General features: G+C 57.2%; 3 protein-coding genes across 3 annotated transcripts; 1 reads left to right on the top strand and 2 right to left on the bottom strand.

The window, feature by feature from the left end:
- Positions 1 to 266: 266 nt before the first annotated feature.
- Positions 267 to 1655, bottom strand: TGME49_309130 (hypothetical protein). Its single transcript, XM_002364141.2, has one exon. It carries the CDS (start codon positions 1467 to 1469, stop codon positions 993 to 995), a length of 477 nt encoding a protein of 158 aa, XP_002364182.1. The 5' UTR covers positions 1470 to 1655; the 3' UTR covers positions 267 to 992.
- Positions 1656 to 1987: 332 nt separating this feature from the next.
- Positions 1988 to 4902, top strand: RPL4 (ribosomal protein RPL4). The gene has a single exon (XM_018782564.1). The coding sequence runs from the start codon at positions 3115 to 3117 to the stop codon at positions 4459 to 4461; it is 1347 nt and encodes a 448-aa protein (XP_018635629.1). The 5' UTR covers positions 1988 to 3114; the 3' UTR covers positions 4462 to 4902.
- Positions 4903 to 6151: 1249 nt separating this feature from the next.
- TGME49_309110 (tRNA methyl transferase) lies at positions 6152 to 13866 on the bottom strand. The gene is made up of 3 exons (XM_002364139.2): positions 9521 to 13866; positions 8673 to 9123; positions 6152 to 8152 (listed from the first exon to the last, which is right to left on the bottom strand). The coding sequence occupies exons 1-3, from the start codon at positions 12319 to 12321 to the stop codon at positions 6608 to 6610; spliced, it is 4797 nt and encodes a 1598-aa protein (XP_002364180.1). The 5' UTR covers positions 12322 to 13866; the 3' UTR covers positions 6152 to 6607.
- Positions 13867 to 13902: the final 36 nt, after the last annotated feature.

Genomic DNA, 13902 nt, shown 5'->3' with positions numbered 1-13902 from the left:
GACGCGCGCGGAACAGCCGAACGGCCTCGAGAGATCGTGCAGTCACAAGAGACGACGGAGGCCGAGCATCGCTGCCGTTGTCTCCATTTTGGCCTCTCAAACGAGCAAGAAGGCGAAGAAAACGCGGCGGAGAGAGCGACGGGTGTAATTACATGTAACACATATAGACAGATACATAGACCTATATATACATATATATACATATATATACATATATATATATATATTTCATATATCATATATCATATACGTATGTAATATACAAGCATACATCGATACGTAGATATACATACACACATGGATATAAACATATATTGGAGAAAGAAGACGTGAGCTGACGAGTGTGAGACGCGTCTGTTCAGACAGCCTGGAAACCACAGAAAGAGGAAACAAAGAGGCGCCGAAGGAGCGCCGAAACGAAGAGATGAAGCAACCGGAAGGAGGAGGCACGCGAAAGAAGAGAAACAAGAAAACAAAGAGACCGTGCGACAAAGAGAGAAACAGATAAAACTTGCAGCTGATAGAGAAGGGCGTCTTTGACAGCGAAACACCCAGACCTCCAAAACGCGTCTCCCCCTGCGACAAGGAACAGAAGTCGAGACGAATCAGGACAGAGAAATACTTGTCTAACGCGCCTCATGCAGAACCATGGAGAGACCTGCAAGGCGGTCTCCTCTCTTCTCCTTCGCGGGTCTCCTCTTCCCGACGCATACGTCGAGACGAAACCACGGATCTGCCGGATCGACAGGAGAGGGAGCACCCGGCAGAGCGAGAGAGGAAAAGATGGAACGCTCAGAGAGGAGGAGGCGGAAGACGGTGCGCGGAGAGACGGACGAAACGAAGGAGAGAAAGAGAAGGAACCAGACGGGAGAGAGACGAATGCCTCCTCATTCGCCAGAGATGCACAGACAGACAGAGAGAGAGAGGACGAAGAAACATACACAGAGGCAACGGAGACAGAGAGAGAGGACCTCTGATCTGTTGTGTCTATTTCAAAGGAGGTAGGCTCGACGCGCTGACAAGGGAGAAGGGAAGAGGCAGAAGAAGGAAAACTCGGAGTGGATTCTTTTCTCCTTCTGTCTCTCGTCGTGCTGTGTCTGCGATTGTTCCTCCGAACAGATAGGAGTGTTCAGAAGGCGAAGAACGGAAAAGAAGTGAGAACCATTCGGCGTCCTCTCCGCTGCCTTCTCGTCTTTTCTCTCCACTGGAAAGGGCAAAGACAAGCGGCTCTCCGAACAGTCGCTGTCAGGTGTACATGCAGTGCAGCTGACAGATACTGGAAGTCTCCTGAGAAGTCGCGAAGGCTTCACTCTACGACTTTCGGAACGTCTGGCCGCGTCGACCCTCCTCTCCCAACGCTGCACGCGTCGCCAGATGCCGTCGTTTCCGCTCGCTTTTCTTTCGAAGCTGCGCGGAGGAAAGCAGAGGGCAGTCCGTATAGACTCTTCCTTGCGAGACGAGACGACCATGCGAGTCTGAAACTTGTTTGCCTTCTTGCGAATGCCAATGCCTCCTTTTCGCGCAGACTGGCACCCGTCCTTTTTGGCAGCGTAGATCGCCAGATGAACCGAAACTTCCACGCGCTGAGAGTCGAGTCGACATGCTCGGCTTTTACTCGACACAAAAAGCAGACGGCGAAAAGCAGCCTCTCCCGCTCACGGCGCGAGCCTCACTGTCTTCGCGCCTTCGCCTGTGACCTGCAAACTCGCCAGCGGCCGACGCAGGCCTCTCGGATGCATGCACAATGACCTTCTCGGGAAAAAACGAAAGACACCCTCGAGCACCCCTGTTCTCTCCGCTTTTCTAGCGCCTGATCTGTCGACCGCGCCGGAAGCCAGTCCCCTGGCCGCGGGGAACACACGAGACAACGAATTCGGCTTATATACCGTTCAACACGCTTCGGTCGTCGTAAATAGGCCGGGCGCCGCGAGGGTTTGCATGCGCGGCCAGGGGAGAGAAGTTTTCCAAGAGGCGGACCGGAGACGATTGCTTTCGTGTGTGGCGGCGCTTGCAGGAGGAGGCTGGGTTTCCCTGTCGGTCCTCTCTGTATTTTGTTTTTCTCGGATTCAGGCGAAAGTCGTGGAGAGACATTGTCTCGTCTACTCTGAGAGGACGTAAGTCTGCGGAACCCTGCCCCGACGCTCTGCGCAACGCGAGGCCGAAGTTCTCTTCCCCACAAGCTTGCGAGAGGCCCCGCTTGTGTGTTTCGAGAGTTCTTTTTGACTTCGTTTCCTTGTCTTTTTCCGTGGCGTCTCCCCGCAATCCACTGCTGGGTCGGCGGCCGGACGTGAGGGGAGGAAATCGTTTTGGGCAGAAAAACCAGTGGCAGTAAGAGAGCCTGAAACTGAAGAGTTGCGTGCGACCGACCGCGGGGGGAGCCAGGGCGGTCGCACCCCGCGAGAGAGGACAAACTGAGTCGGCTTTCATTTGTCGAAAAAAAGGAGGAACTTGAAAACGTTTCGTCGTTAGACTGTGCCCGGTTTTTTGGAGATCGGTTCACCAGTGTTGTTCTCAGAGACATGCCCCGACAGGGAAGCGAAGGCGTCTTTGCTTCTTCCACACCAGAAATCCGCCGAATTGCAGGGTCGGGGAGACGCGTTCCTCTGTCGTTTCGACCGTCGCTGTTTTTCAAAGGCGTTGTCCGTCTTTGCCGCTCTCACCCTGTCGTCTGTGTGTGTGTCGTATGCCCCGCGAGAAGACCTCGTTTTGACTCCGAACGCGAACGAGTTTAGAAAGTTGAGTTGTCGGACGCGTGCGTTTCCTTGCGCTCTTTTTGCTGTGTCGTGGAAAACAGAGGCCGCCGGGTGTCCAGCATAATAAAAGAGCGTCGTTGTGTGGGTCCCCCGTCCTGCCGTTTTTTTGAACAGCCTTGCCCGAGTGATCCCTTGTGTTGCCGCGCGTCACTTCTGGAAGTTTCGCACCTGCCTGAAAACACACCAGTCGCGCGTCTCTCTTTCTCTTTCTCTCTCTTTCTTTCTCTCTTTCGCTTTCTGCCGACTGCTCTGCGCCGAGTCGGAGCGCGTCGCCGCTCCGTGAGCTCTCCCGTTTTTCCCTCAGGCTCCGTTCTTCTCTCAGTCTCGCCCACACTCTCGAGGTTTCTTTCTGTTTCTCTGCATGTGCCTGTCTCTGTGTCTCTGTCCTTGTGTGTCTGCAGCGTTCTCTCGCTCTCCCCCCCCCCCTTTGTACGTCTTCTTTGCCTGCGAGTTCAAGATGGCGACAGCCCGTCCGTTGGTCTCCGTCTATAAGCCGGAAGACGGAACGGCGTCGGGGACGTCCCTGATGCCCTCCGTGTTTCTCTCTCCGCTGCGGCCGGACTTGGTGCGTTTCGTCCACACCAACATGGCGAAAAACCGCCGACAGCCGTACGGCGTCGCGCCGAACGCGGGGTACCAGACTTCTGCAGAGTCCTGGGGAACCGGTCGCGCGGTGTCGCGGATTCCGCGCGTCCCCGGCGGAGGCACGCACCGCGCCGGGCAGGCGGCCTTCGGGAACATGTGCCGCGGCGGCGGAATGTTTGCGCCGAACAAGACCTGGAGACGGTGGCACCGGAAGGTGAATGTGACGCAGAAGCGACATGCGGTGGCTTCTGCGGTCGCGGCGACCGGCCTGCCTGCGCTGGTCATGGCCCGCGGTCACCGCATCGACGAGGTACCCGAGCTCCCGCTCGTCGTTAGCGAGAAACTCGAGAAGGTGAGCAAGACCCGCGAGGCGGTGAAGATCCTCGAGACGCTCGGCTGCACCGCGGAGCTCGAGCGGGTGCGGGCGAGCGCGAAGAAACTCCGCGCCGGCAAGGGCAAGATGCGCGGCCGCAGAACACACATGCGTCGCGGGCCGCTCGTCGTCTATGCGGAGGACAACGGCGTCACCCGCGCCTTCCGCAACATCCCCGGCGTCGAACTCTGCAAGGTCGACTCGCTGAATCTCCTCCAACTCGCCCCCGGCGGCGCCCTCGGCCGCTTCTGTCTGTACACTGCGTCCGCCTTCAAGCGCCTGCAGCTCCTCTTTGGCCGCCACACCGGCACCGGCACCGCCCAGCTGAAGAAAGGCTACCATCTCCCGCGAGCCTTGATGTCCAACGCGGACCTCAGCCGCATCGTGAACTCTGAGGAGATCCAGCGCGTCGTGCGGCCTGCGCGCGTCGCGCCGCAGAAGAAGCGCGGCCAGAAGAAGAACCTCCTGAAGAACCATGCCGTCCTGTGCCGGGTGAATCCTGCGGCGCGCAACTTGAAGATTTTGGCGCGCCTCGCCCAGACGGAAGGCACCAAGCAGCGCGCCCTGGTCCTCAGGAAGAAGCAGGCGAACCGCGAGGAACACAAGAAGCACCGCCAGAGCGCCCGCCGCTTCGCCGCAGAAATCCGACAGGCGTTCTCCGACAAAATGGCCGCGGAACTCGAGGCTGCTGCGAGACGCAAGGCCGAGGAAGCTGGAGCCATCGCGCAAGCGAGCGCTGAGGAGGAGTAAATCGACGAGGGTGTACGGGGGAGGAGACGAGAAGGGGACAGCCGGGGGGAGGGGAGGCAGAGAAGAGATACAGAGGAAGGAGGAAGACGAGGAGTGCAGTGTGGAGTCCCGATGAGTTCTGGTGATCCGTGTCTGCTGTCGCGAGACAGCGCGAAACTGGGTGCGCGGCCCCACAGTCGGCCTGCAGAAGAAAGGACGAACACTCAGAGCTGAAAATAAGTCTTCCGGAGCAAACGCGAAGCATGCGAGACAGACGCCGCGAGAGCTGCCGCACAGACACCGAACACTGGCTGGCAGGCGCTGTACGTACACCGTGTGCCCGGGAGGCGAACCCAATCAATCGACTGGTCGCACTGGCGCAGGGCAGCGACTCGGTGTATGCAGGGCGTTCGCCAGAGGAGCCGAGACAGAAAAGGAAGTAGCAGTAGAGACCAGGCAAACCAGCGAACCGAGTCCAGACAGCTTAGAGCAGTGAAGAGAGCAGAGAGGAAAGCGTAGCAAGAATGAACGCAGAGAGGAGGAGAGAGAACAGAATGCGCAGATCACAGCAGAGAAACGCATGGACTCACGACTCTTCGGCCAGTGACTTTCTTTACGGATGTCTCCATAGGAAATCTAGCTTTGATGCGGAACGCGGCGGCAGAGCGTCTCTCAGCTCGACGCGCCCTTCGCAACTGTCTCATCACGTATCGGAGCGACGCTGCGAAAAAGAGCATGAGAGTCCCCCCATGTTTGATAGAGTAAACAGACAAGTAGAAGGAGATAAAGAAACAGAAATATATGTAAATTTGCTGGATTCTGACTGAAAAAACAAACATGTTCTCCCGTTGTAGACGCGCGATTTCCTGGCTTCACGACCTCTCAGGAAAGAAGAGAAAGAGTGACGCCTCGGCTGAGGTAAAGACGAAGCAAAGGACGTCGCGGACCCCGAGTCGCACTACTCAGAGTTGGCCACTGCCCTAAACCCATGGAGAATGATAGACATAGATATTTGCCAAATATTTTATTGTGTACACACGTAACGAAAAAGCAGGTGAATCATGTGCACAGGTGCAGGATTCTTCAGAACCAGATGAAGTTTTCTTCTTCCTTAGAGGGAGAAGGAAATGTCACCTCTTCTCTCGAGTTCACGCAAGCGATGCGTCTGTGTCACATGCGGATTTTCGAAAAGCAAAGAAGCAGAGCAACTCAGTCGTGCCAATACGCGTCCACAGGTTTCTGCATTCGCACGAATGTCGAACACCCTAACTCAAGCATATATAAATATATATATATATATAAACATATATAAAGATATACATTTTTACGTTGTAACTGTATCTACAGAGGTACACAGACATGCGCACAGATGGATAACTGGAGAGACAAATGGAGATTCGTCAGTGTTGCGGGTTTGGGAGAAAGTGATGTTCTGCTTCTGAAGTGGATCTCAGCGCCAGAGTTACAGGTGTAGCATCTGAAGGCCAGACAGGCCATTGCCGCTAGTGAGAAACGAAACATGAGAGAGTTCTTCACCTTCTTTAAATATTTGGTTTGTTGCATTTTGGCTACTGTGACTGAGATCTACAGGACACCGAAGGAGCTCCGTGTTGAGCGTCTCGACAGAGTCAGAAGGCCTGGCAGTCGCAGGATTTACCAGGGCTGCAGCAGCTGCGGTCTCGGCCGCGTCTGAGTCTCAGAGCAAGAAAGCGTCAAATTTTTAGGCGAGGTAAAAAACCAGTCTTATTTCGACAAAGAGCGACAAGAGTAGGCCGTTGACAACTTCATCCACACTGGAGAACGCCCAACACGAGCCGTAAAAACGTTTGTGCCAAACTCGATGTCCCTAACCCCCATATTCTATTTACTGAAATTCTTTTCACGCAAATATATATACCTGCACAAACGTACACTCATATATATATATATATCTATAAGTGTATATATATATAAGTATATATATATATATATGCATGCCTGCGTGCCTATACACACGAATGCATGTCTCTGAATCGCTGTAGAAACGTCTGTCTGCAGGAGAGTTGTTGATTCGTTTCTACTTCTGTTGAAGAGTTCGGGTCGCAGAGCTTGTGTCTGTACACCCGGAAGAGCTCCGACCGCTCGACTTTTCCTCCTTGTCACGAGAAGACGCCGAGTCCCTCGCTCTTCAGTTCAGACCCGCAGACCGCAGAGCAGCCTCAACGGCCATTTGCCCTTGTCTGGCGCTGATCCGGCCGGCGCCGAGACATTCTTCGCCTTCGTAAATGGCAGCGATTTGCCCAGGAGCGAGGCCTTCATCCGGCTCAGCTAGTTCGATCCAAGCTGTCCACGCACCCGACGAACCGGCGCTGGTTTCGACGCGGGAAGGCCCAAACGGCGCCCTGCTTTCTTTTCTGCGGCCTCCGCTTTCTTCAGAGACGGCCGAAGGCGAGAGGAAACTCGGCGACCTTCGTTCGGGTGGAAAGAGACAAAGACGAACGCGGCGATGGATCGCTGCACAAGCGGTCCCCGCAGCGTGGCGGACCTGTACGTCGTACAGCCGAGGCCTCTTGTCGCGAGACCCCTCTAGCGCCCATCGGAGAAATGCGAACTCGTCCGCCGTCTCGAGACTCTTCTCGTCGCCTCTCAGCCTCGCTCGCGGGTCTCGGCTGCCGAGAAGAGTACCGAGAAACGACGGATCGCGACTCACAGGCTGTTCCTCCGCGTTACACGCTGCACAAGGCGGATGCGAAATCCACTGGATATTGTCCACGCGCAAGAATTTCTGCTGCAGAGTGAGAAGCAAGGCGAGGAGGTACGTCTGCGAGTCCCCGAGTGTACGTACACCTGGTCCCGCAGCGAGGACGTCGAGAGAGTAGCCGACGCTCTCGGCGACCGCCGCGGCAGCCTTCATTTCTTTTTCGCTCACGACGAAGAGCGCGTTCGACGGCGGATGCTTCGCGGCCACAACCCATCGCCCTGCGAGGCTCGCTGCGCCGAGGCCAGTCCGTGAAAAGGGATTCGCCGGCTCGAAGAGGTTTTGTGGACTTCCAGAGAGACAGGCAGCAAACGAGGAACTTGACAGACGACTCTGCCTGTCTCCGCCTTCTTCCTGGCCTTCGTCTGCCTCAGCAGAGCTGGAGCACGACGAAGAAGAAGGCGCTTCATTTCCCTCGCTCAAAACAGGAACGCGGCCGTCTGGACGGTCTGCGTTGTCTGTACACTCAAGTCTGCCCCGAACTGTGTGGTTCGCGCTTCGCAGGCAAGAGTCATCCCCATCTCGGTGACATTTGGCCTCTAGCAGTCTCCTTTCCTCGTCATCCGCGGCCTGACGCCCCTGCCCTGTCGCCGAGGCCTTTGTCGGCTTCCCTGGAGGCGCTCTGGCCTGCCGGCGCCGGCTGTCTCCCGCCCGTGCGGTCTGTTCTTCGCTTCCTTCGCTGTCGACTGAGGCTGCATGTGGAGTCAGAGAGGAGTCCGGCAACGAAGACAGACGGCGGACGCGGGCGACGTCTATGCAGGGTGTGACACCCTTCCGCTGGCCGACGGTGAAGTTCCAGAGGCCGTCATGCGAGCCGAGAGCGAGGCAAGAGGGGAAGTGGAGCACAGGTCCCGTCGAAGAGCCGAGGAAGTGACGAAAGAAAAAGGACAGCGAAAGGTTGCCAAGAAAGCAGAGTCCTTGACTGTCTTGCCGTCTTGCCGTCGGGAGATCCAGCGCCGCAGCGAGGCGGCGGACCTGCGCACAAGAGGCAGAGATGCTCGAGGAAGCCGAACGCCTAAGACAACCGAGATAAGGTCCATCAGAAACATCAGAAACATCACAGCACCTAGGATCCTGAATTCGTTAATGACAGAGGACGCACTCAGTCTGGCAAACGACCTGGGCTAGAAGGAGAGAGACCCCCTGTAATCACTGTAGAACCTCGGATACTGAATTGGTTTTGTTAATGGTGGATGATCGGAGCATCAACCATGCTTAACTGGATTCGTCGTCGTCGAAGAACGGCTTCGAGCTTGACGGAAGGATCGAAGATCCAGACAAGTCAGCATACGTCAACCGGTTCGCAAAGAGAGCGAAGGCGCCGAGAGCGAGACAGTCCGGTAAGAGAGGGACAGAGCGGGTCGCACAAAAGAGAGGAGAAAACGAAGAAGAGGGAGGAACGAGACACAGACGCGAAAAGAGTCCAGGTACGCATGGCCTTGGAAAACGTAGTGTGTCACTTCCTTGAAGAGAAACATGTCCACCTCACACATACCTCGACCTTCTCCATGTCTCCCACTGGAGTCACCAAGCGTCTCAACTGTCTCTGCGACAAGCCACTCAAAAAATACGACTGGTCCTTCCGGCGATCCTTTCCTCTAAACAGTCTTGTTCTTCTCTCCTCCTCGCTTCCACGCTCTTTGTCTCCTCGATCCTCTTCTCCATCCTCGTCCCTGTCTTCTGTGTCTTCTCCTTCTTCAGATCTCCGACTCGTCTCGGCGGCGGGGACGACTCGGGCGTAGTGCCCCGACGCGACTGCGCCGGTCCAGCGCGAAGAGTTCCGGAGGAAAGGCATGTCTGCTTCTTCTTTCTCGTTTTCCCCCTCGCTTTCTCCCGCGATTCGCCTCGCAGAGAAGCGCGTTTCTCGTCCGTCCAGCAGGTCGAGGAACGCGCCGAACTTCACACGTTGGTTGCACCACCAGTCGGGATTGGGCGTCAGGCCTTGTCTGTAAGAGAGCGAGACACAAAGGAGACACAAAGGAGACACAATGGAGACACAAAGGAGACACAATGGAGACACAAAGGAGACATAAGGAGGCACAAGCGATGCAGCCGATGGACGCGGACAACGACAGGCGTCGAGAAACACCCCTACTCGAGACGCGAACGAGACTGCGGAAAAGCAAGGAAGAAGCAGAGACGAAACGCGAACTTGGAGGACGCGAGCGCGAACAGCAGAAGACGAAGGCGAGTGGACTGTAACAGACCAGGCGAGAAGAAAACGAAGCACCGCGAATGAGAAGGAAAGTGAACGACAGGCATTCTCGTGCTCCGGCATCTCCGTCAGAACACTGCGCAGCTTTGCTTCGCGACCAGCCAGCCTGAGACTGTCTGCTGACGCACCGGGCCTCGTCGAGCATCTGCTGCACGACGCCTTCCCAGTACGCTTCTTGCAGAGGCAAAACCTCGAGAGGGACGCGCGCCTGTCGACAGACTTGGTCGGCAAACAGCAAGTCTCTCTCCCACCCGCAACCGCCTGCCGCAGCTGGCGCGAGTCCGGAGTCGAGGAGCCGGTTGAGGTGTCTAGACACCAGAAGGAGCTCCGGCAGCCAGACTTTGATGAAGAAGGCCTGCGGCGCGAAGCCCCGCTGCTGGAGGAGACACAGAGACACCGATGAGTCCACGCCTCCGCTCAGAAGGACTGCCACCTGAGGGGGAGAACTCGCGGCGCTTCGTCTCAGCTCTCGCTTCTCTTCACACGTCTCTGTCGTCGAAGCAAAGAGGTCGGGCGCAGCAGAAGATGAAGATGAAGAAGAAGAAGAAGGCGAAGATGAGGAAGACAAAGAGGAAGAGGAAGGAGAAGACAGATGAGGTTGCGAAGGAGGCAACGACGAAGAGAGAGAAGAAGATACGTGGTGAGAATCTGCTTCTGTCTCTGCATCACTCCTGCACCGGTGGAAGACACTGCGTTGCACTCCGTTCTCGTCTGTTCTTGTTCTTGTCTCCCCAGTTAAGTCACGGGAAGCGTCTCTGTCTGTCTTCGACTTCCGCACCTTTCCATCAGGCGCACCTCCGTTTTTCTCTTCTTCCGCGAGACGAGAGAGTTGCTCGCGGACTTGCCGCTGAATCGACCTCAGCATGAACTCGAGACCCTGAGGAACAACAAGTCGCCGTTTCTCTTCTTCACGACATTTCCTTGTTTCCTCTTCCCTCAGTCGCTCTTCTCCTTCCTGTAGTCTTTCCTCTTCGCTCTCTCTTTTTGATCCTTTTCTTTCTTTTTCTTCTTCTTCTTCTTCTTCTTCTTCTGCTTCTTCTTCTGCTTCTTCTGCTTCTTCTTCTGCTTCTCTGTGCCCGTCTTCTCCTTCCTCTGTCTGTTTCTCAGGCTCTCCCTGTGTCTCCTTCACGGTGTCTTTATGACCTTTGCCACCGGAAGGCGTCGAGGACGGCATCAGCCCCGCCTCTCGCAGAATGTCGTCAGTGCTCAGAGCGAGGACCGTGTCAGGGGCGGCGTTGTTCAATCCAACCACGAGGATCGCCAGCCAGGCTCGAACGACCAGCGAGTCGGACCATCCTCTGAGGTCGACGCGGAGCTCCCACCGTCTCCTTTCGTCTTCTCCGTCTCGGTCTTCTCTCCTCAGTTCCCTTCGTTCTTTCTTCGCGCCCTCGACATCATGACAAGAGGCCCCGGAAGAAGAGGAGGCGGCCACAGACAGCGAGGCGAGAGCGCCTTGCTGAGGTTCTTCACGGACATCTGCTTCTCGAAAAACGGAGCATGCTCGGGACTCCCCTTCGCGCTTGGGAGACAGCACGCGACGGAGACAGACGCGGATGCGTACGAGAGCAGCACAGCCTGCGACTCTCTCCCAGGCTTCTGGACTGTCTCCTTCCTCGTCTGCCTCCTCGCTCGCCTCGCGGCGCGGCTGCTGCAGAAGCTGAGCGGGCGGCAAGAGCCGGTCGTCGGCGCGTCCGCTTGTCTCCGTTGCCTTCGGCGGTGGCGCAGGAGAGAGAGAGGCGGAGGGGACAGGACGCGGCGGGGACGGCGGAGACGCAGTGGAGGCGCGGGATGAAACCGCAGAGGCGTCGCGCGCTGGATAGAGAGGTACCGAAGAAGCGAACGACACCAATTTCTCGAAAACTGCATGCAGGTCCTTTTGCCGTCGCAACTCAGAAAGGAGCTCACGCATGCGCGGCGGGAGAGAACCAGAAGAGGCGAGAGGCGTCGCCGGGGAGAAGGGATCACGAGCAGAGGAGCGAAGAGAGGAGCGACTCAGAGAACAAAGAGAGGAGCGACTCAGAGAACGAAGAGAAGGAGAGAGAGGAGGTCCGACTGGCGCTCCGCGTCTGTCCTCGGCAGAGTTCGCGAAGCAGTCACGGGACGAGGTGGAGGCACCGCACGGAGCGAAGTTCGAGATGAAGAACACAGCGGTGTGGGGTCTCTTTCTCCCCGCGACACCGGCCTTCTCCTGCCTTGGTCTGCCGGCGTCGCACCGCGCTGCAGAGCCCGAGACAACATGGCTCCACACACCGTCGCCCCCAGCGAGTACGCCTCGCACAGCGGTGTCCTCCCCGATCACAGGACAGAACCGCGCGCTGTTGAGAAAGGAAGACGACGGACAGAACCCACATCTGTGAGGAAGAAGGGAAGCGCATGGCACTCCTCGATGGTGAGAGAGCGAGGTGTACGTCCACCGCGGAAAGCGATGCTTCGCGACAGAACGCACCCACGGATGCGAGCCGCTTCGCCGTCGCGTTTTCCCCGACTTCTCGTTCAGTGAAGCGCCCGCGGCATCGCCTCTGAGTTGCCAGCTCGGTCGGTGAGACGACGGGAGCAGAGAGCAGGCGTCATCTTCTCTCGGATCGCTCCGCGTTCCTCCCTCCGTTCCTTCGTCTGCGGCGGCGCGGAATAAAGCTGGAAGTCCGCGAGCCCAGGACACCGACCTGCGCCGCCTCACGCCATTCTGAGAGGGAAGCTGTTGAAGGTTGTCTGCGTTCCCCCTCGGCGCTGATCTCCCCAAGCGGCGGCTTTGGTCAGGTGGACGTACACCTGAAGAACGGGGCAGCGCCGCGGGAAGCCAGGCGGACGAACCGGCGGCGCTGGCGACGGAAGTCGCGAGGGGAGACGCTTGTCGCGGATCGAGGACGAAAAGGAGGAGAAAAAGGACAGCGGAGAGCGACTTGCAGCCGCCAAGAGAAGAGAGAAACATCGGCGACGCGAGGACTGACGCGTTTTCGTCGTGATTCGCCGGAGAACCACGCAGGGAGAACGTGCCTCAGAAGAAGATTTCAACAGGCGTTCCCGCGAAGTAAAGTCCGTACTGGACGCTGGGCGAAAAACCATTCTTCGCCGTTTCGCTGTTCGCGCGCGGCCGTCTTTTTGCGCGAGCACTTGCGAGTTGTGCCGCCGAGCAGAAATCTGCGTCTGGGGTCTGACGGTCACGACGCTCGCGACGCTGTCTCTGTCCCTCATCTCCAAAAGGCCTGCGTCGTCCTCAGGCCGCGAAAACGCTTCGTCGAAACGCAGGAACGCCGGAGAAAAGCCACACACACGAAATACGCGTTTCCTTCACGGAAAAAAACCTGCCGCCTCTTTTGCACCTCTCTGCCGCTCTCTCGCGCTGTCTCCTCAGCAGTTGCGCGGTGTCTCCCGCGGCCGCCTGCGCTCCCGTCGCGTCCAGCTAGATTCGTCGAGCGTTCGAGGGCAGAGAGAGGCGGCATGGACCGTCAACTCTGGTTTTCGGTTTTCGAACGGTTGCGTTCTTATGTCAGCAGCAAAGGCGAAAAGGCGGTGCATTCAACGTTTGCTCTCGCGAGAGAGGAGGAAACAGAAGGTGACCTTTGTCTCTTGCTTCTCCCCTCGCGCTGCCTCCGCTTGGGTCCGTGGCACCTCTCTGGCTGGTGGACGCGATCCGAGAGAATAACTGCGTCTTTTCTCCCTTTTTTTGCTTTTTTCGCTCGCTGCCTCTTCACTGTCTCAAGCCGCTTCCGGTTTCGACGCGAAAAAAAGACTCCGTTGTTCTCTCCTCTCCACGGTCGAATGACCCCGGTGAGAAACGCGACGAGACACACACCTAGCGCGCGCTGCTGCCGCGTTCCGACGCGTTCCGACGCGCGCGGGTGCTCGCCGGCAGAGGAAATCTTTTCAAGCTCGAGAGGCGGACTTGATCTTTTGCTGCTTCAAGCTCATCTCGAACGCTCTCTTGTCGGCCTCGGGGAGTTCTCCTTCGCCGGGCCGGCGCTTTCTCGCGCTGTGTCCGCAGTGTGTACGTACACCCGCGGGTGGTCGCCGCGCGAGACGAACTCCGCAGCGAACGCGCAGCGAGTCCGAAGAAGAAGACCTCATCCGTTCCCTCGACGAGCCGCGTTTCTGCGCGATTTGCAGATTTCCGGTGCATCTCGAGGAGCGTTTAGGCGAACGTGGATGCGGCGCGAGTCCGACTTTCTCACGAACTCAAAAGCTCCACGGAGGACTCTTTTGCGCAGAGGGCGGTTCACTTTGTATGCGCGACTGCGTGAAGCCTCTCTTGACTGAAACGCGGCGTGGATCTCTTCGGTGTGAGCTTAGGGTTCAACGCAGATGCTTCGTCGTCTCGGAGAGAGACAGGCGCCTGGCAGGAGCGTCGCGTTTCTGAACTTCATGCACTCTCACAGGCCCCCGAGCAGAGACGCAGGACGACTCAGACCTTTCTGTAGAAGCCTCACACTCCTCTCGCAAGCCTCCTCAGCTGTCGAGTCTCCAACTCGTGCATCTACATAGATACAGACACACACATCTATACAGATACATA

The sequence above is a fragment of the Toxoplasma gondii genome, chromosome XI (assembly GCF_000006565.2).
Source record: "Toxoplasma gondii ME49 chromosome XI, whole genome shotgun sequence".
Taxonomy (NCBI): Eukaryota; Apicomplexa; class Conoidasida; order Eucoccidiorida; family Sarcocystidae; genus Toxoplasma; species Toxoplasma gondii.
This window is presented reverse-complemented; position numbering and strand designations above follow the sequence as displayed.

Bases quoted from the DNA above. Each gene is read 5' to 3' on its own strand.
- TGME49_309130 (XM_002364141.2), bottom strand. From the start codon at position 1,469: ATGGTCGTCTCGTCTCGCAAGGAAGAGTCTATACGGACTGCCCTCTGC.
- RPL4 (XM_018782564.1), top strand. From the start codon at position 3,115: ATGTGCCTGTCTCTGTGTCTCTGTCCTTGTGTGTCTGCAGCGTTCTCT.
- TGME49_309110 (XM_002364139.2), bottom strand. From the start codon at position 12,321: ATGTTTCTCTCTTCTCTTGGCGGCTGCAAGTCGCTCTCCGCTGTCCTT. The intron at 9,124-9,520 runs GTGCGTCAGCAG...GCTCTCTTACAG, and splicing joins CAGATGCTCGACGAGGCCCG to ACAAGGCCTGACGCCCAATC. The intron at 8,153-8,672 runs GTATGTGTGAGG...TCTTGTGCGCAG, and splicing joins GAGACATGGAGAAGGTCGAG to GTCCGCCGCCTCGCTGCGGC.